General features: G+C 28.4%; 2 protein-coding genes and 1 long non-coding RNA gene across 6 annotated transcripts in view; 2 read left to right on the forward strand and 1 right to left on the reverse strand.

Annotated features, from left to right (window-relative positions):
- The window catches only part of LOC145961966 (uncharacterized), a 2,587-nt gene extending 2,165 nt beyond the window's left edge, over positions 1 to 422 (forward strand). Inside the window, exon 5 of the long non-coding RNA XR_014435757.1 lies at positions 102 to 422. This is a non-coding gene — a long non-coding RNA (uncharacterized LOC145961966). The remainder of the gene's footprint in view (positions 1 to 101) is intronic.
- The window catches only part of LOC145961960 (peroxisomal acyl-coenzyme A oxidase 3-like), a 10,382-nt gene extending 3,550 nt beyond the window's left edge, over positions 1 to 6,832 (reverse strand). Inside the window, exons 1-4 of one of the 4 annotated variants that reach the window (XM_083082638.1) lie at positions 6,628 to 6,832; positions 3,736 to 3,798; positions 294 to 459; positions 72 to 197 (exon numbers count right to left, since the gene is read on the reverse strand). In XM_083082638.1, coding sequence (XP_082938764.1) covers positions 72 to 197; positions 294 to 422 — 255 coding nt within the window. In that variant the 5' untranslated portion in view covers positions 423 to 459; positions 3,736 to 3,798; positions 6,628 to 6,832. Of the gene's footprint in view, positions 1 to 71; positions 198 to 293; positions 460 to 993; positions 1,334 to 3,735; positions 3,923 to 6,627 lie in introns of those variants that run through there. The other 3 variants (XM_083082640.1, XM_083082637.1, XM_083082639.1) reach the window with 3 other exon arrangements.
- Positions 3,231 to 10,727, forward strand: Ir68a (Ionotropic receptor 68a). The gene is made up of 9 exons (XM_083082635.1): positions 3,231 to 3,389; positions 3,892 to 4,078; positions 4,307 to 4,452; positions 4,924 to 5,232; positions 5,704 to 5,806; positions 6,275 to 6,561; positions 6,637 to 6,966; positions 9,514 to 9,901; positions 10,279 to 10,727. Exons 1-9 carry the CDS (start codon positions 3,322 to 3,324, stop codon positions 10,561 to 10,563), a joined length of 2,103 nt encoding a protein of 700 aa, XP_082938761.1. The 5' UTR covers positions 3,231 to 3,321; the 3' UTR covers positions 10,564 to 10,727.
- The last annotated feature ends 9,826 nt before the right edge of the window (positions 10,728 to 20,553 follow it).

Consider the following 20,553-nt stretch of genomic DNA (forward strand, 5'->3'; position numbering starts at 1 on the left):
AATTGTGATGACTTTGCATAGTCTATTATTGTAATTAGATAATTATTAGTTATATAATTAGTTATAATTACATTTATGTCTTTGTCACGAAATACTTTTAGTTGAGCATTGCAACGTTTTTGATCTTCATCCAAGCTTGTTGACTCTGTCGGCCTTTGAAATGCTGGATTGGTTCTAACAATTTCCCATAATTTTGCCTAAATATTTTTTTAATCAGAATATAATTATATATAATACGAGCTACATAGTTGTAAATATGTAACGCATATATTAAAATTTATCACTTCCAATACCTGAAATAGCACGTTTTCTTCGCCTTCTAAAGTTAATTTAAACGACTTCCAATCAAATGTCGCTCGCTTTCTATAGGCATTTAATGGGCCTTTAGGCAAGTCTTTTATTAAATTACTAGCAGTGAGCATTGCGTGTTTTCTTCTTTGAATTTATAACTATAAAATACTGCAAATTTGCAAATAAATATAAGAAAATCTTATTGTTATCAACATTAATAGATCCATATAAAAAATATATGCTTCTTATTATAATAAAACATTTATCATTATTAATAAGATATTTATATATAAATTAAAGTGTTTGTATGTGTAAAAACTTTTCACTACATAAATTTCGTAAAACAAAAAAAATAACTATTATTATTTTTAACCCTTAATTTTATAACTTTCTAAAGAATTCTAAAAGAAACTATACGTACGATTGATTTATATATTTTCTCTAGTAATATTACTTTTATTAAATTCGTATAGAAATTTCTTTTCGCTTATTATTATTGACTTCTATTTATTTATTTTTATTTTTATATTAGTTTTATTCAAAAAATAATTTACATAGATGTTAAGTGATATAACGTAAACAGTTTTTACAAATTTTATATATCATAAAGATAACGGTAAAGATTAACGATCGAAAGTTATTTTTAAGTTATTAATGTTCAGTTTTAAGAGTTTTTATATACTTTTAACACATTGCACTTACACTTAAAGAGAAACGTTTTAATAAAATAGTTTTTAATACTAAAAGCAATAGTATTTAGACTTCTTCCTACTTTTTTAATAGTGTTATATTTTAATGGCTTGATATGTGTATCACGCACACGAGTTTTAACCTATTGTGTATCCTGATTCTGCCAGTATATTGAAAAATATCGTTTAAATATATTATGTACTTTTTAATTAGTTCAATGTAACGTTTATCAGTTAAAACAGAACACAGGCAGAACCTAAGTTTATCGTTTGCACGCACTATCTCGTATTCTCGTGACACAATTCAATTTCGCGAATAGAGATAGGCAATGAAGAAAAAAAATACATATACAGGATGAGGCAATAACTCTGTCCACCTCGAATATCTCCGCTACTTTTAGAGATATGAAAAAAATTGTAATTACCAAAGTTGTACTATATCAAAGGGATTATAATGTGGTAAAAGTATTTTTTCAAAAATCCGAATATCATCCGAATGACCTTTAATTACAGGTTGTTGAAATCATCTCAAAGTACGCTATCGAACTAAAGATAAAAAAGTATAGCCATTAAAAAAAATAAAGGTGACCTTGAAATCTCCGAGGTGCCTCCACTTTTTGAAAAAATACTTTTACCACATTATGGCTCCTTTGATATAATACAACTTTGATAATTACAATTTTTTTCATATCTCTAAAAGTAGCGGAGATATTCGAGGTGAACAGAGTTATTGCCTCATTCTGTATACATATGTACACAGGTGATATTTTTAGAAATTGAGAGAAAATGAATCGCAAGAGTCCATTTAGAGTACAACTTTAGTAATTACAATTGCCACATTTTTTCTTATCTTTTTTTTCGATTTAGTCATGCAGATGTTACACTTAATGATGTTACATATAATTAACGTGCTATTTCCATATATGTATAGCAAAAAATGACATTACAACATTGTTTGTTATTCAAGAACGTTTCTGATTATAATAATTCCCAGTCACATTATTTTAAATTCTCTTACGAAAAGAAAATCGATTTATTTATCTTTTTCAAAAATCGTTTTTGTAAAGCTTTCTGACAACTTCTTGAGAATAAAATATTAGATATCAATTAGATATTTTGATGAAACTAAGATAGGCCTATTCACTTGAAAATTAAATAGGATGAGTTAAATTCATTTCTTTATAAAGTCGAGTCAAAAATATATACATATAAGTCATATACATATATAAGATTTAGTATTATTGTATTACTGTTGGATCATAAAATTAAATAAAAAAAATCAAATCGAGTAGATGAAACATAAAGAGCGCAAAGAAAAATTTCTTACAAAATTCATTAATAAACATCAATTCTCAATGTCGTAAAATATAGATAATAGTGAAAAAAAAGAAAAATTGATTTTTTTTATGGATATTATGCATCTTTTTGCAAATATTGAATGACGAATGCAAAACTCGAAAAAAACAAATCTTAAATTCAGAATGTATAGACTTTAATAATAAATGTAAACACTAGTAAATAAAATAATGACTTTTTGCTCTTTTTGTGTAAATTATATTATTTATTTTTTTATAGATAAGATAATTTTATAGATATTATAAGAGAATAAAAAAAGAAAAAGGAGAAGAATGATTACGATAGTCATTTTATAACACATTTAAAAAATTTTAAAGTTCTTGATAAATAAGACAAGATTACTTTAATTTGCAATAATTTGGCCGACTATTTTTTAGAAATCCGTGAAAAATGCAAATCTTAGAATTGATGATATTTTTCAAGTTTGTGGATTTATGTGAATTTTTTGTGAATGAAAGAAGTGAACGAAAACATGATTTTAGAATAAATACTACAAGTAATATTTTTACACAACTAGGAGTACCAATATTATATGAAAATACTTCGCAGTAATTAACGCTCATGATTGCAAACAAATTTGATTTTAAAAGTAACTTATTAATTACTATTTCAGAAAATTATTTATTTCAAAAAATGTTGACAGAAAAAATATATCCAACAATAAACATAATATAATTATATATTCATGAATCTAAATTTTCTCATTAAAACAACATTCTAGTGGATAAAACAATTTATTTAGTAAAGTAAGGTATTTTTGTTTCAATTTCCACTGAACCAACCAATCTAATACATTTAAGATAGGTCGAATATATGCAAGATTACCAACAATCATGTTGCATAAATAAACGCAGTCGACTACAAATGAGATTATTAACAATTTATATTGCAGAGAGAGCGCGCAGACGTAAAAAATTGCAAGAGATCGATAGTACGAACGAAAGATCCAAGTGTAACTGGGCTAAGTGAAAATAAGTATTTCAACATGCGTTTTGAGATGATGACGGTAGTTGTTATTTTTTTTCCGCAATTTATCCGTGCTATCGTTGGAAGGTAGGACAAACTTGTGCTTGGATAAAAGAGTGTACTTTCTGGATGTATATAAAATATATTTGCGAAAAATTGCGCTTTTTTATTCGATTGTGGATATTTAAAAAAAATTGAAAAATGATAGAAGAGAGAATAGCTTGGAATTATCGTTAAGGAAAAATTAATTTCGTTGTTCAAGTAATATTAGAGACAGTACGCGAATTTTATTTATATGTGTTGGCAGAATATTATTTTATATATTCTAGAAATAAATTAATTGGACCATAAATAGAGCAAAAATCCTCACTTTTTATGTTTATTAATATCAGTTAATTTGTATCATAGTGGATATTAATTGTTTTTAACTTACCCCGTATTGGTTGTTATAATTAATTATAGTTGACAGATGATTGCTTGATTCTGTGATCAGAGTCTGCGGATTAATAAAGTGTATTCTACATTAACAATCAATCTCTAGAGGTATGTCTGCAAATTAAAAAAGATACTTCTATAATATTATATATAGGAACAGTTTTGAACGACTACATCGATGCACGCGTGAGATAGACGATCTGAAATCGGTGATTGAGCGAATTGTAGAGGAAATCGCCACGCGTAGCAACTGCGTAATCTTTATTACCGATACCACCTATCGCGGATTAATTGATGTCCATTTTATTCTTAAGAAGTCTTCTTTTTTAACAAAATATGACGTAAGTTTACGACAAAACATTATTTATGAGCGATTATTCAAGGAACCTTCCGTGCTAAAAGAGAAGAAGAAACATACTGCATAATCAATTGAATATATTTCCATACATAATAATATTAATCTCGACATCATAAACAAATAGTTTTCTTTTGAATTATATCGAATTTATAATCGGACTCGATGATGAAATTTATAATTTCTTTGTTTATGTCGATCTATTTTCTTTCAGATCGCCATACGCGATAATCAAGATTTTTCACGATCAAGGAAATTAACGAGAATGCTTCATAGTAGCAAAGCGATAGGTTGTGATGCGTATGTTATACTAATTGCTAATGGATTGCTAACATCGCGATTCTTACAATATGCCGAAAGGTAAATAATTTTAAGAACTCAGTCTACTTTAGGTATGAAATTGAGACTTTTTAGGAATTTTTTTTTAAGTATTAGATTGATCTTTTCAGCGTTTTACATGTTTTTATTGCTGTTTAAACAGTTGATATTTTAAAATCTTGAATATTTAGCTTTTTTCTATTTAATACGAGTCTAAAATCAGAAAAATTTTAAATATTAATTTTTTAAGTTCTAATTAGATTCAATATTCTCAAAAAATCAAATTTGAAAACATTATTTTTGAAGAAAATGCGTTTAAAGTTTTGCAGGTTCATTTGAAGACACACTGCGTGGTTATCCTATTCAAAATTTTACAATTCCGTTTTTTAATAAAATTTGTAAGATATATTTTTTAGACATTATACAGTTTCAGAAAACGTAAAAAGAAATATTAAGTTTTTCATCCTCTAAAATAGACAAGTAAGTTCTGTAATTCGCATTCGATTTTTGCAGAGAACGTCTGATCAGCACGCGTGGTCGCTTTTTACTTATGCATGATAATCGACTTTTTAGACCTGAATTGCATTATATCTGGAACCGAATTGTTAATGTGGTGTTCGTACGACGATACAACACATACAAGTACCGTTCTGGTGAAAAAATTGCTGCTGAACGAATCGATCTCGACACTGTCTATTATCCATCGCCTACGAGAGATTTCACGGCGATCAAGTACATCGACACATGGCAAGATAACAAATTACGTTATGGTAACGACCATTATGTGTCAAAAACTGCGAATTTGCATGGCAATAGTCTACGGTTAGTATGTATAATGTATGTACATTTTTTGTTTCCGAGATGATAATAAAATTCAAGAAAAGAAAAGAAGAAGAAGAAAATTGATATGCTCTTTTTGAACAATAAATTCAATACAGACTGTTAAGAATAAAGTCCGTGATATATATTTTAATATATTAAAAAGATTTACATATATATAAATCTTTCTAATATACAGGGTGGGACAATAACTATTACCATCTTAAATATCTTCGAATCTATAAGGTGTAGAGGAAAATGTTTGAAATCAAAATTGTACGGTATGAAGGGAGCTATCATATGGTGATAAGTATGTCCCACCCTGTATAGAAATATATATTTTTAAGAGGAAAATATATATTATAATCGAGCAGAATTTATTGAGTTTTTAAATTTTTAAATTTTGTTGTAAATAGTATAAGAAATGTGTATAAATTGTAATTATTTTAATGTGTTTATGTTCGGCTAAAACAGAGTTGCAGTTTTTGAACATATACCGGCTGTGACAGAAGCATCGCGAAATCATTATCAAAAAGAGACAAGCGCTGACTCTAAGGCTTTGGGTATTGAATTTGAAGTACGTATTAAAGTCACAAAAGAAGAAAATCAAACAATACATTAAATAAAAAAGATCAGAAAAATAAATAGTTTTTTACCAAAAATAAAAATAAATTTAAATAAATGAATTAAAATAATATAATTTAGTCATAAATTTAAATATTTTTATAAAAATTAAGGAGATAATATTGTCATAAAGAAGATAATAAAAATATATTAAAATAAATTAAAAATAAATTAAAAATATATTAAAAATATATTAAAATTAAATAGCCCATATTAAATATTAATTATATTTAAATTTTAAATCGATTTTAAAGGTTTAAATTTTAATTTTCACAAAATCTCAGGAATAACTTGCTTAAATATTTTAAATGCGCATGAATAATTACAAAAATATTTCTTCAGTCTTTCTTTTTTTTGTTATGTTACAAAATGAACTTTTCAAAAATTACGATTGATCGCAACGAAAGATTTATTGTTTCAGTTAATCCGAATCATAGCACAAGCGATGAACTTTAAAACAGATTACTATATGCCCTTTAATATCGCGGATGACAAATGGGGTAAGATGGGAGAAAACGATAGTTATACAGGTCTTCTTGGTGAAGCAGTCATCGGGAATGCTGATTTCTTTCTCGGAGATCTACATTATACGATACATAATCTAAATTACTTTGATCTATCCACGCCATACAACACAGAATGTCTCACTTTTTTAACGCCGGAATCGCTGACCGATAATTCGTGGAAATTATTGATATTACCTTTCAGGTATATGGATGCGCAAAAAAATTCTAGAAGGATTAACAACACCAATTAATTAATGAAATAGTGCACCTTTTGCAGACTGAACGCATGGATAGCGGTCCTTTGCACCCTGTTGATAGGCGGCGGAAGTCTTCACGTGTTCGCGTTATTTTATCAGAAGTACATAGGATCGTATTTGAAACGCGACGAGGCGAATGCATACGACAGTACGAAGGGTCTGTATCTGTTCACTGGATTTCAGAACAGCTTGCTGTATACGTATGGTATGCTTCTCCAGGTCTCCTTGCCACGCTTGCCGAATACTTGGACTGTGAGAATCTTCATCGGCTGGTGGTGGATTTATAGCATCTTGGTGACAGTCATTTATCGCGCTAGCATGACGGCCACTCTCTCGCATCCCGTTGCAAAGTATAGTAATAGTAGTAGTAATAATAAAAATGGGTGGGGCTAGATCAGTCTCTGCTTTCACTTAAATCTAAAAATTCTCTTGTAACCTCCGTAACGCCAAGTATAGTATATCCGAATAGAAATTCAATCATTTTTTAGCCAGTAACTGGCCAGGAATCCTAGCTACTAGCTAGTTTTTGGTCAATTTAACTGGCCAGAAACTGACAGGTTTGGGAGACGCTTGCTTCGCCAATAACTGGACAGTAAAATTAGTCAGTTTCTGATCAGTTTCTGAGTAGTTTATGAGCAGTTTCTGAACAATCCGGGAAAAAGAGTTTATATCTTATAATTAATTAAATTATATAATTGTGTAGATATAATTATGTATGCATTTTGATCCTAATCTGATCATACATATATAGATAAAATTATTTTTGATTATACATATATATAATTAGATTATGCATTCTTTATAATATACATATAAAACATTTAAACATTTAAATATTTTTCATATAAAATACTTTACAATCTTATAGTAGCTCTTTATTCTTCAGCTATTGCCAAGAAGGAACTTGATTACAATATTTTTAAACATTTATCCATCCATACCTTTTAGATCTAAATCGCTATTTCTTATTATACATTTTCTGTCTTTATATCTCTATACTTTTTACATTTTTTCCTTTTTTATATATCTATACATGCGTATCTATTTACTTCGATACCAGCATACTCGCTTACATACCTATACACTATATATACACTCATTCATTTACATTTCTTTATAAGTCTTTAAATTTTTTCTGATTTTATCACATAGTACCACACTTTATCTCCTTTTATCACATATTTTCGCTTATAATTATAACTTATAACTTATTATTTCATTTATATTTTTATTTATTTCTTTACCTCATTATTTCTTTTACCTATCTTTTACTATTTACTTCCATTTCTTTCTCCTACTTTATGCATGGTCCCATTTTAATCGATCACCCCGAATAACTTTTTTATTTTTGATTATAGAAAAAAACGTTTCAGACAAAAGTTGTATGGTTTCAAGGAGGACATAAGATGGTGACAATAATTTGATCTTGGATAATCTTTTGAAGGTCACACGAAAGTTACCTTTAATTTTTCAAATGGAACCTTTTATTTTTCATTACACATTCTTATAGCTTATCTCGAGAGTTTTCCAAAACACTAAATTAAATGTTTTTTTTGTTAAGTACTTTTCGAGTTATGAGGCTTGAAATAATTTCTTAATTTTAAGGTTTATGTAAAATTAAAAAATTATTTCTTAACAAAAAAACATTTAATTTAGTGTTTTGGAAAGCTCTTAATCTTAATAATGCTTTTATCTTATCACCCATTCCCTCAATATTTAATATTTTTCTTCTAAGATAACTAGGTCATTCTATTCCTATTCTTACTTCTTTATATCTTTTATTGTACCTCGCCTCCTTTATCTTATTATCTACCGTTTGCTTCTGTATATCCCTTTCTCTTTCTCTTATCATATTTTCAATTTAATATTTTCAAATCTTTAAACTTCTATCCTACATATTCTTGATTTCCTGTATATTCCATCCATTTCTATTGAAAAATTTCTCATCTCTTTCTCTACTATAATTCTTTATTTACCATATTTACTTTTCCTATCCAACATTTTTTCATTAAGTTTTTTTCCTCTTTTTCTCTAACTTTCCACTCAAAACTCAATGCTCTAATTCCCCACCTAATTTTTAATTTTTCCAAAGCTAACTCTTTCAGAATTATGTATTTCAGAGTGCAAAAATCTAATCTAGAAATCCACCTCCAACATAATCTAGCATTACCTTTTCAAGCTCTTTTTTTCCCATCCCCATATTTCATTTCCGTATTACGCTTTGCACCAAATAACTATATAATACCCATCTCCTACTTTACAATTTTATATGTCATCCTTTGTATATTCTCATGACTAAAGCTTAAATACGAGATAGACGCGTAGCGATATAAAATCATAGCTAGTATTTTCAGTTTTCGCTGGACAGAAACTGCTCAGTATTTATTTATTATTTTTTTTTGCCCAGTTACTGACCAAGAATGAATAAAAAAATTATAGCCAGTATTTTCAGTTTTCGCTGAACAGAAATTATTCAGTATTTACTTATCATTGTTTCTTGCCTAGTTTTAGGACAGTAATTGACTATGAAATAATACTCAGGAGATTTCTAGCTAGTTTCCGAAAAATTACTATCTAATTAATCTTAGCCAATAAAAACTAGTTTCTGAATAGTGACAAGTTTTTTTTCCTAGAAATTTTTATACATACATATATTTACAGAATATATGTAATCATATTGTAAAACCATCGGATATTCATCTATACATTACTTTCTATTTATTGTATTACATAGATTTCTGGCCATGCAAGAGGTTCCTTTTTGTCAGATTCTATATATTTTTAATGAAGTACCTCTCGCATGCTTCGATTTAAAAATAAATCTCAATGTTATTTTCTTTTTAATACTGCTATATTTAATATTGCTGTATTTAATACTTATTTATCCATAATCGCAGAGTAACTATCGATACTTTGGAGCAGCTGACGAGATCATCGCTAGCAGTAGGAGGCTGGAATGAGGAAAGCAAAGAATTTTTTCTTGCTTCTTCTGATCCGTATAGTCAGGAGATTGGTAATAAGTTTGAGTTGATCGAAAACGAGAAGGATGCTATCGATGGAGTGGCTAATGGGACGTTCGGTTATTATGAGAATTCGTATTTTTTGCGACACATTCGCGGAAAGCGAATATTCGAAGAAGAGAACGGTCGAAAAAATAAAAGTGAAAAAGATACCGGATCGGCAGTAAAGTACAATCTGCACATTATGGAGGAATGCGTCGTCTACATGCCAATCGCGTTAGGGCTGGAAAAAAATTCTCCGTTGAAGTCCTATGTGGATTTATGGGTATTCCATATGATAATATTAAAGATTAATTAATTACGTGGGATATTAACTATTTTCAATAATTTTAAATTATTTTTAAAAAGTGTGTAAGCAATAAAACTGCAGATATACAATGTTCTTATTTTTAGCAACAAATTCGGAAAAAGAATTAATAATTTATATTTAAAATTAAATTAGGACTAAATAAATTTGCCACTTTTATATTTTTATTTTCGAAGTCTGAAAATATATTTGTAACAATGGAGGATTAATTCTCAGTTACATTATATGTATTAATGATCAAATTTAAAAATTTTATATTGCCGATATTGATGATTAAAATTAATATTTTTATATTGTCTTTATATTAATATGAAATCTTCTAATACATATTTTAGGTGAGACGGATGACAGAAATTGGTTTAGTGCGTAAGTGGCTGAGCGACGTTATGGAGTGGTCCAAGATCAACGAGTCTCGGCAACAATCAAAGTCTGAAACAGCGCTGGTGAATCTGCGCAAATTGTATGGTGCTCTCATTGCCCTAGGCATCGGTTATTTTTTCGGCTTCATAGCTTTATTTGGCGAAATAATATATTGGAAATACGTTGTCCTAAGAGATCCAAAATATGACAAATATTATCTAGATATGTTCTATAAGAACAACAATACATGTAAAACTTGAGCAATTTTTATTTATATCTTGTAATGTAAAAAAATTATTAATTGAAAAAAGAATATAGAGAAAAGATAAAAGGATTAATAATCTTTAGTAGTACATCTGAGTAGTCCGGATGTGAACCATATCACGGATATGAACCATGTATTACCAGAGAGAAGACTGAGAGGTACCGGAAATAAGTTAGCGCTGGAAGTTCATATTTTTTAATAAACAATAAATCAAACGAATGCTCCTTAACTGCTCCGTCAGAATTAACAATTGCTCCCTTTTTAAAATTAATATTTCTTAAAATATTTACGAAGAACAAAATTTATCATTTTCACTCAAAAACATATTCTAATAGTTATATATTTTTAATAGTTTTCGGCAATTATGTCCACAGTATAAAACGATTACCCCTTAATTGCTCCATAATTGCTCTTTAATTGCTCCTTATTGTTCCATCGTTACTTTAATGATTATTGCATTTTTTTATCGAAAATTAACAAATTGATCATTTCACAAGTCATACTCAAAGCACAGGGCGATATGAGTTGAACCTCGCTTCGCGTGGAAAGTTGCAAACCCATGTAGAATCATATAATAATTCAACCCACAACGCCCTTTGCTTTCAGTACGAAACGAGAACTATTATTGTAAGATTTCACATAGGTTTGACTAATTCGTTAATTTTCGATAAAAAAATGCAATAATCATTAAAGTAACGATGGAGCAATAAGGAACAATTAAGGAGCAATAAAGGAGCAATTAAGAAGCAATTAAGGAGCAATCGTTTTATATACTATTATATAATACTGGATATAATTGCCGAAAACTATAAAAAATATTGAGTGAAAATTATAAATTTTGTTTTTCATAAATATTTAAAAAAATATTAACTTTAAAAAGGGAGCAATTGTTGATTCTAACGGAGCAATTAAGGAGCATTCGTTTGAGCTATTGTTTATTAAAAAATATGAACTTCCAACGCTAACTTATTTCCAGTCTGAGAGATGTTATGGCCCGCTTTTAGGCGATCCCTGAAAGCGATACTCCCTCTGTAGACATTAAAAACGTGGACATGAATTACAAAACCCATGTCCACGAATTTTCTCAGAGGATAGCCAACATTATTTATATATTTTCATTATAATTTTCATACTAGCTAATATTTTTATGCTTAATATTTTATATAATACAATGTACTAAATTATAAAATTTAATATAATTACAAAATAGTATTATTATTAATAAATAGGTTTTATGTACACTGTCTTTTAGTTTCTAATCATTTCCAATCACTATGTATTTCTATCCAATATATTCTCTTCTTCGAGTTTTTGGATTATTTTGGTTTATTGTATTCCTTTGTGTTAACATCATAAAGATTATCATCATTTGTTATGCTTATTCCTTCCTATGGAGTCCATTGGAATACTTTTTATGGACATTTGTTCTCGGGTATAGATATTCAAATCATTCAGGTTTAAGATTCAAATCACTGTAGTTGCCTTTTTTTCTATTTTCTCGATTCCTGTCTCTTTTTCTATCATTTTATTCAAAATATTAACATAATTAATATAACACACATATATATATATATATGTGTGTTATATTAATTATGTTATATATATATATATATATATATATATATATATATATATATACAGGGTTTAGCAAAAGTGTGGAAATCCCTTAATATTTCGAAAAATACGCATTTAAAAAAAAAATGTTTCATACAAAAGTTATAGGGTTTTATGTGGCGCATTACACAGCAACATTATTATGACCTCGAATAGCGTTGTCAAGGTTATGTGAAGGTCACCTCCAACTTTTTAAATGTGACACCCTATATGCTTTTGCATATTCTTGTAGCTTATCTCGAGAGCTTTTCAAAACACTATAATTAAGTTAGTTTTCATTAAGTACTTTCCGAGTTATGAGGCTTGAAATCATTTCTTAATTTTACATAAACCACAAAATATCTTGTAAAATATTTATTTTTCGATTATCTTACCTTAATACTTTTATGTACAAAATAATGAGAGTAATCAATTGGTGTAAAGAAAACATACAGTTGTTTTTAAGAAAAAATATGGAATTGTTAATTGCAAATTACATATTTTTTCTTAAAAACAACTATGTTTTTTCTTTACACCAATTGATTCCTCTCATTATTTTGTACATAAAAGTATTAAGGTAAGATAATCGAAAAATGAATATTTTACTAGATATTTTATGGTTTATGTAAAATTAAGAAATGATTTCAAGCCTCATAACTCGGAAAGTACTTAATGAAAACTAACTTAATTATAGTGTTTTGGAAAGCTCTCGAGATAAGCTACAAGAATATGCAAAAGCATATAGGGTGTCCCATTTAAAAAGTTGGAGGTGACCTTCACATAACCTTGACAACGCTATTCGAGGTCATAATAATGTTGCTGTGTAATGCGCCACATAAAACCCTATAACTTTTGTATGAAACATTTTTTTTTTAAATGCGTATTTTTCGAAATATTAAGGAGTTTCCACACTTTTGCTAAACTGTATATATAATTTTAGTATCTCTCTTAGTCTGACTCTTCCTCTTCGACCTATCCGGCCTATGGGTGACCCTACCAGTAACTACGGCCGATATTCATAATTCACTCTTATATTTAAGATCATACTTAAAATTATCTTAAATATAAGAAAAGTCTATATGAATATCGGCGTATGTTACCGCCGGCATAGCTCTCAGGTTCATTAGAGTACTCAAACCTCCTCACCCGGCAAATGCCTTCGTTAAGGTGGAGATACCATCAAGGAGGAAAAACTTTTATTATTTTATTTTTATTTTCTTTCAATACAGAGTTTAATACAAAAGTTAATGTAAAATATAATATAATTTGAAACGTAATACAAAATAATTTATAACATGGAATAATTTATTACACGGAAATGTCCAAAATATATGTATAATATTTTATAATATAAAATTTACTAAAAATTTTTACATAGTCCAGACAAGACTGATTAGCGATGATTAATCCCTAAGATTATTGGAATTTTAATATATTTTCCTTAGCATTAAAGAAATATTTAAAAAATTTTAATGATCGCCTAATAGTCCTAACAATCCTTTTTTTTTTTTTTTTTTACGTGGGGAAAATGCTCCTTATGCACACCCCGGCAGGACCTATTTAGCGGTCCTGCCGGGGTAGTGTTGGGCTCTCCCCGCCGCCATTCTAACGGCGGGGCCTACCAACTAAAAACCCCACGCGCCATTAGTCTTTCAACGCTCGGGCCCTCGGAACCGTGTAAGCATTACATCCGGAATAGCCCTAACAAACTACTATCCTACTCCTTTAAATTTCTATTCATATATATAATATACATTCATAAATATCTAAAAAAAATAATTTTCTTAATATTTTCAATATTAAACTTTAATAATATAAGCTAATTAGATAAATTTATATAAATATAATTAATGAAATACAATTAATGAAATTACTCTTATAATAGATATGAATATATAAATTTTATTAAAATTATTATTTAAATTAAAACCTTAACTATATAAATAATAATAAATACATAAATATATAAATATATAAATTTTATAAAAATTATTATTTAAATTAAAACCTTAACTATATAAATAAATAAATATACAAATATATAAATTTTATAAAAATTATTATTTAAATTGAAACATTAAATATATAAATAAATAAATAAATAATAATAAATACATAAATATATAAATATATAAATTTTATAAAAATTATTATTTAAATTAAAACCTTACATATATAAATAAATAAATATATAAATATATAAATATATAAATTTTATAAAAATTATTATTTAAAATTATAATTTAAATTAAAACCTTTTATAAATTTTAATAATAAATCCTTTTCTATAAATTCTATTCATTCTTTATCTATTTTAAATCTTTTTATTTCTATATTTAAAAATGGCTTATAAATTCATAAATTAAATTTATTATCCATATTGAACTAAAAAAATATCTGAAATATCTGAATATATAAATTTGTATTTTAAATTTTTCATATGCATAAATTTACAAAAAGATTCGTATTACTATAAAAATTATTGTTAACAATTTAATTTTCACTTTCAAATAAATAAAATACCTATAAAAAAAAACACAAAAAATATTGACGCCCTAAAAATTCTTAATATTAATAATATAATTATTGAAATATTTATTAATCTGTTTTCTCTAATATTATTTAACCCTACACTTCCTGACTCTCTAAAAAAATACATAATATATTAATCACCTAAATTAATCACCTAATATCCCTAACAATCCTCTACATCTCTTGAAAGGAATATTAAAAAAATCTTAATAATCACCTAACAGCCCTAACAATTCAACTTCTGGATTAAGTGAAATTATTCGAGGAGAGCCTATCTCTAATCACGTATATTTTAATTACGTGCTCTAATTACATTCCCTAACAGTGTGCCCTAACCGCATGAATAAATGTCCGACATTACGTACTATTGCACGTAAAGCTTTTCTTCAGGCCAGTTGAACTTACTTTTCGTTGATCCTGGCCACTTTCTCGCTCGATCTCTAATCAGAGATCGAAAAAGGAGATAAACACTCCTTCTTTTGCCGGCTAATTACCGGCACTAAATGAGCGTAAATATTTCGCTCATCGTAACGATCGCTCGATTTTACGATCGTTCGTTAAATATTTGAATATAACTTTATTTTAAATAAAGCCAAATTACTATAAATTTCTATATATTTTATATTTTCTAATAAAATATAAAATTAATGTGTGTGTATAACTTTTATCATATTACAAATTATTTAATTAATTAATCATTTGGCTTTATATATTAAGTTAAAGTAAAGTTTAAAAACAATATCTACAAATAAATTCTACAATGGATGAGCTAAGAAATTAGAATAAGTTAAGCGCTCGTTATAAAAATAAAGTAGCATCAAAAATTGATAAAATTGATAAAATTATTAATGCGTGTTCTTTATTTAATAAATTAGACAAAATCTTTAAAAAAAAATCTTTTCTTGATCTTCTTTTTTTTAATTAATACTTCAATATATTTTCGCAATAGATGCAAAGCATTTCGAAAAAGAACTTATTAAGATTTATTTAACTTAATCTATCCTAGCTCATCCATTTTAAGGCAACGGATCTACAATCTACAATCTACAATCTACAATCTACAATCTACAATCTACAATCTACATCTACATCTACAATCTCTATGAAACCGTTACCTTAAAATTAAATAAAAGTTTTTTTCACTTACCGGCACTGATGCGCAACAGCGGAGTTATCGAAGCTACGTTGTCTGTAACATACAAATATAAAATTCATTTACAACAATGCTCAAAATAAAATCAATATTTCAAAAAATTTTTATCGTGCGAAATTTTATATTCGATGTGTAAAATAATAAGCAGAGATAAACACGTGTGCAAAAATTTTATAAATGTTTGAAACTGTTTTTTAAATAGAAAGTTTTATATGACTTTTATAAAAATCTTTCTCTCTAATTTTCTTTTTAATTTATTTAAATAATAAGATCGAATTATTGTTCGTTTATAACGATTTATAACAATTGATATACAAATAATAGATACTCACCATCAGGTTGCTCCGCTGATGCAAGATGCCTCTCCTAGGCCTCCTCCTCCTCTCACAATAGTTTGTTGGTCTGTAACATACAAAGAAGATTCAAATTGTAGTCACGGTCAAAAAATTATTATTATATGCATTTAATTTTATATCCGACGCACATAAATAATAAGCAGATAAATAATAAACAATTTTATAAATTTTGAAAAAAATTCTATTAATAAGTAATAATTTAATAATTCTATTAAAAGCTATTCGAACATAGAAACTTTTAAATTACAGTATTTATGTAAAAATTTCTCTCTTTTTCTCTTGTTTAAGTCATGTAAATAAAAAATCAAATTACGCGATTAATTATTTAATTTAAATCGCACGTACGCAATTAATAAATAATTATATATAAGCGATAATTTATTTACCATAGAGTTGCTTCACAGATGCCTGATGCCTCTCCCAGGCCTCCTCTTCCTCTCATGTTGTTGACGCGCGATACTTTCAACGGCACTCCCGCACTCACGAGCGATATTTTTATATCGCTATTTTCGTTATTTTACGCGCGATACTGAACGGCACTCCCGCACTATTTCGGTACGATTAAAAATTTGGTCGCGCGATGTATATATTTAATATATATATACTTTGTACGACACTCTCGGTTTCGGTACGAGCGAAAATCCCATTTCATTTCACAAGAATCAACTTCGAGCCAACAGGTCGGGAATGCAACGATACAACGAGCAAAGATTAGGCCCGAACCGGAAAGAAGACGAAACGATTGACAAAATAGAGGAAAATGAAATTCACCAGCTCTTTTTCGCGCATAATTATCCTATCTCGTATCGAACCTGGACCCGCTAAGCACGATTTCAGGTGACCCGCACGGATGCTATATCACTAGCGCAGTACACAAGGCTGGTAGACGGTAAAAGAAGAGGATACCCACATTTTTTAAATGCTAACATTCAGCAATTTAGAAAATGGGGAGGCAACCCCTTTTACCGAGCGAAAATCGTGCCTAGGGGAATCCACTCGACAGAGTCTCGACAGGGTTAACACACGCTGGGCGTATGGCTGTAGACGAGCAAAGAGAAGGGACCCATTAACGACCATTCCGAACAATCGATCGAGTTCTAACCGATTCGGGCCAAATCAATTGACGAAGCAGAGCGTGTCCATCACTAAGCCGATCGAGCGCGAAGCTCGAACCCGCGCGCCCATGCACATTTTGTACTGGACATACGTTCTGCGCGGCCGGCATCACCAAGTGCCGCGATGCACAAGGCGCGAGTACGTCGCAAAGCAACGACTCGATGAAACATCCCAGTTAGTTAGCGTCGGAAGGAGAGACTCGTTGACAAAAACGAAATTGGGATTTTGAAAACGCGAAAACGCGATAACGCGAGAATGCTACAACGCGAAAACGCGGTTACGAAGCGCAGCCGTCCGCGGCACGTTAACGGCACCGACAACGCGAAAGGGTACTTAGCTTCTTTTTCAGGCACCATAAGATTTATCATAAATAGAAAAATTTAAGATAAATCTCAAGGCACCATCCAAGTACTAAGCCCTCCCACCACGACAAGGTGTACCCCAGGGGAGGGTTATATTATATATAATTTTTTTTTATATATAATATAATATATATCATTTGGAATTTATTTTGTAATATAGTATATAAATTTAAATTTACATAACAAAATCGAAAAACAAAATCATTAAGGCGGTACTGTTTATGTCGAATACTATGTTGTTGTTAATTCAATGTTGAAATATTTTAACATATTAATGTATCTCATATATCTAACGTAATGTATCATAAGATTAAAAGATTAAAATAATTACATGTTGTGATACATAACTATTGTTTAATTAACAAGGATTTAATTAACAAGGAAAATATTTAAAACATTGGTCGAAATATAGTTAATTCTAATATTGTTAAAGAAATATTTTAATAAGCATCAATGATCGATATCATAACATAATTAATTCTCTTATCCCCTTTTACGTATCCCATGTTTCAATTTTTATTCGCAGTAATGAATGATTGCGATTCGGTAAAGATTTATCGTTGCCATACAGTTTCATGTCGCTAATTAATTTTTAATTAATTAATTTTTATTAATATTTATAGTAAATTATGTTTCGATACTAATCGTAATCGTGTTTAGTAAAAAACTTACAATATACGAAGCGTTTCTCACCACTACTTTATTACTCCAGAGTCACCGTGCGAATGATAACAAAGCGGTAATGTATAGGACGCTACTGTTTATATTTTATATTGCCAAAGTCGAACGCCGTGTTATCGATAATTCGTTGCCGAAATATTTTATATATTATAAAATATACATTAAAGCGGAATATTAAATTATGAAAGTATTTTAATTTACTGCTTAAAATTGATTATTTATTAAACAATTCGCGGAGCTTTTCGTTATGCTAATTATTTGCATGTATAATTCCATTCCTTTACTTCGTGTTCTCTCACAATCCCCCCGCCCCCAAATTATATTTAGATTGTCAAGTAGAACGATAAAGTAACACGGATAAAATATATCTGTGATTCTAAGTATTAAAATAATAATTATTGTCCGTAAAGATCGCAACGATCCAAATGATGATTTAATATTTTGGATTTCCATCATTCATTCGATTCTGGATTAAATTGTATATTGTTTAATTAACAAGGATTGGGAAAATTTAAAGCATTGGTCGAAATATAGTTAATTCTAATATTGTTAAAAGAAAATATTATAATAAACATTAATGATCGATATCTTAACATAATTAATTCTCTTATCTCCTTTTACGTATCCCATGTTTCAATTTTTATTCGCAGTAATGAATGATTGCGATTCGATAAAGATTTATCGTTGCGATACTGTTTCATGTAGCTAATTAATTTTTAATTGATTAATTTTTATTAATATTTATAGTAAATTATGTTTCGATACTAATCGTAATCGTGTTTAGTAAAAAACTTACAATATACGAAGCGTTTCTCACCACTACTTTATTATTCCAGAGTCACCGTGCGAATGATAACAAAGCGGTAACGTATAGGACGCTACTGTTTATGTTTTATATTGCCAAAATCGAACGCCATGTTATCGATAACTCGTTGCCGAAATATTTTATATATTATAAAATATTTCGGCAACGAAATATTTCATTAACGCGGAATATTAAATTATGAAAGTATTTTAATTTACTGATTAAAATTGATTGTTTATTAAACAATTCGCGGAGCTTTTCGTTATGCTAATTATTTGCATGTATAATTCCATTCCTTTACTTCGTGTTCTCTCACAATCCCCCCCCCAAAATTATATTTAGATTGTCAAGTAGAACGATAAAGTAACACGGATAAAATATATCTGTGATTCTAAGTATTAAAATAATAATTATTATCCGTAAAGATCGCAACGATCGAAGTGATGATTTAATATTTTGGATTTCCATCATTCATTCGATTCTGGATTAAATTGTATATTGTTTAATTAACAAGGATTGGGAAAATTTAAAGCATTGGTCGAAATATAGTTAATTCTAATATTGTTAAAAGAAAATATTATAATAAACATTAATGATCGATATCATAACATAATTAATTCTCTTATCTCCTTTTATGTATCCCATGTTTCAATTTTTATTCGCAGTAATAAATGATTGCGATTCGATAAAGATTTATCGTTGCGATACTGTTTCATGTAGCTAATTAAATTTAATTAATTAATTTTTATTAATATTTATAGTAAATTATGTTTCGATACTAATCGTAATCGTGTTTAGTAAAAAACTTACAATATACGAAGCGTTTCTCACCATTACTTTATTATTCCAGAGTCACCGTGCGAATGATAACAAAGCGGTAATGTATAGGACGCTACTGTTTATATTTTATATTGCCAAAGTCGAACGCCGTGTTATCGATAATTCGTTGCCGAAATATTTTATATATTATAAAATATACATTAAAGCGGAATATTAAATTATGAAAGTATTTTAATTTACTGATTAAAATTGATTATTTATTAAACAATTCGCGGAGCTTTTCGTTATGCTAATTATTTGCATGTATAATTCCATTCCTTTACTTCGTGTTCTCTCACAATCCCCCCGCCCCCAAATTATATTTAGATTGTGAAGTAGAACGATAAAGTAACACGGATAAAATATATCTGTGATTCTAAGTATTAAAATAATAATTATTGTCCGTAAAGATCGCAACGATCCAAATGATGATTTAATATTTTGGATTTCCATCATTCATTCGATTCTGGATTAAATTGTATATTGTTTAATTAACAAGGATTGGGAAAATTTAAAGCATTGGTCGAAATATAGTTAATTCTAATATTGTTAAAAGAAAATATTATAA

The sequence above is a fragment of the Camponotus vicinus genome, unplaced genomic scaffold (assembly GCF_025532165.1).
Source record: "Camponotus vicinus isolate PSW18456_S1 unplaced genomic scaffold, iyCamVici1.0 SCAF_11, whole genome shotgun sequence".
Classification (NCBI taxonomy): domain Eukaryota; kingdom Metazoa; phylum Arthropoda; class Insecta; order Hymenoptera; family Formicidae; genus Camponotus; species Camponotus vicinus.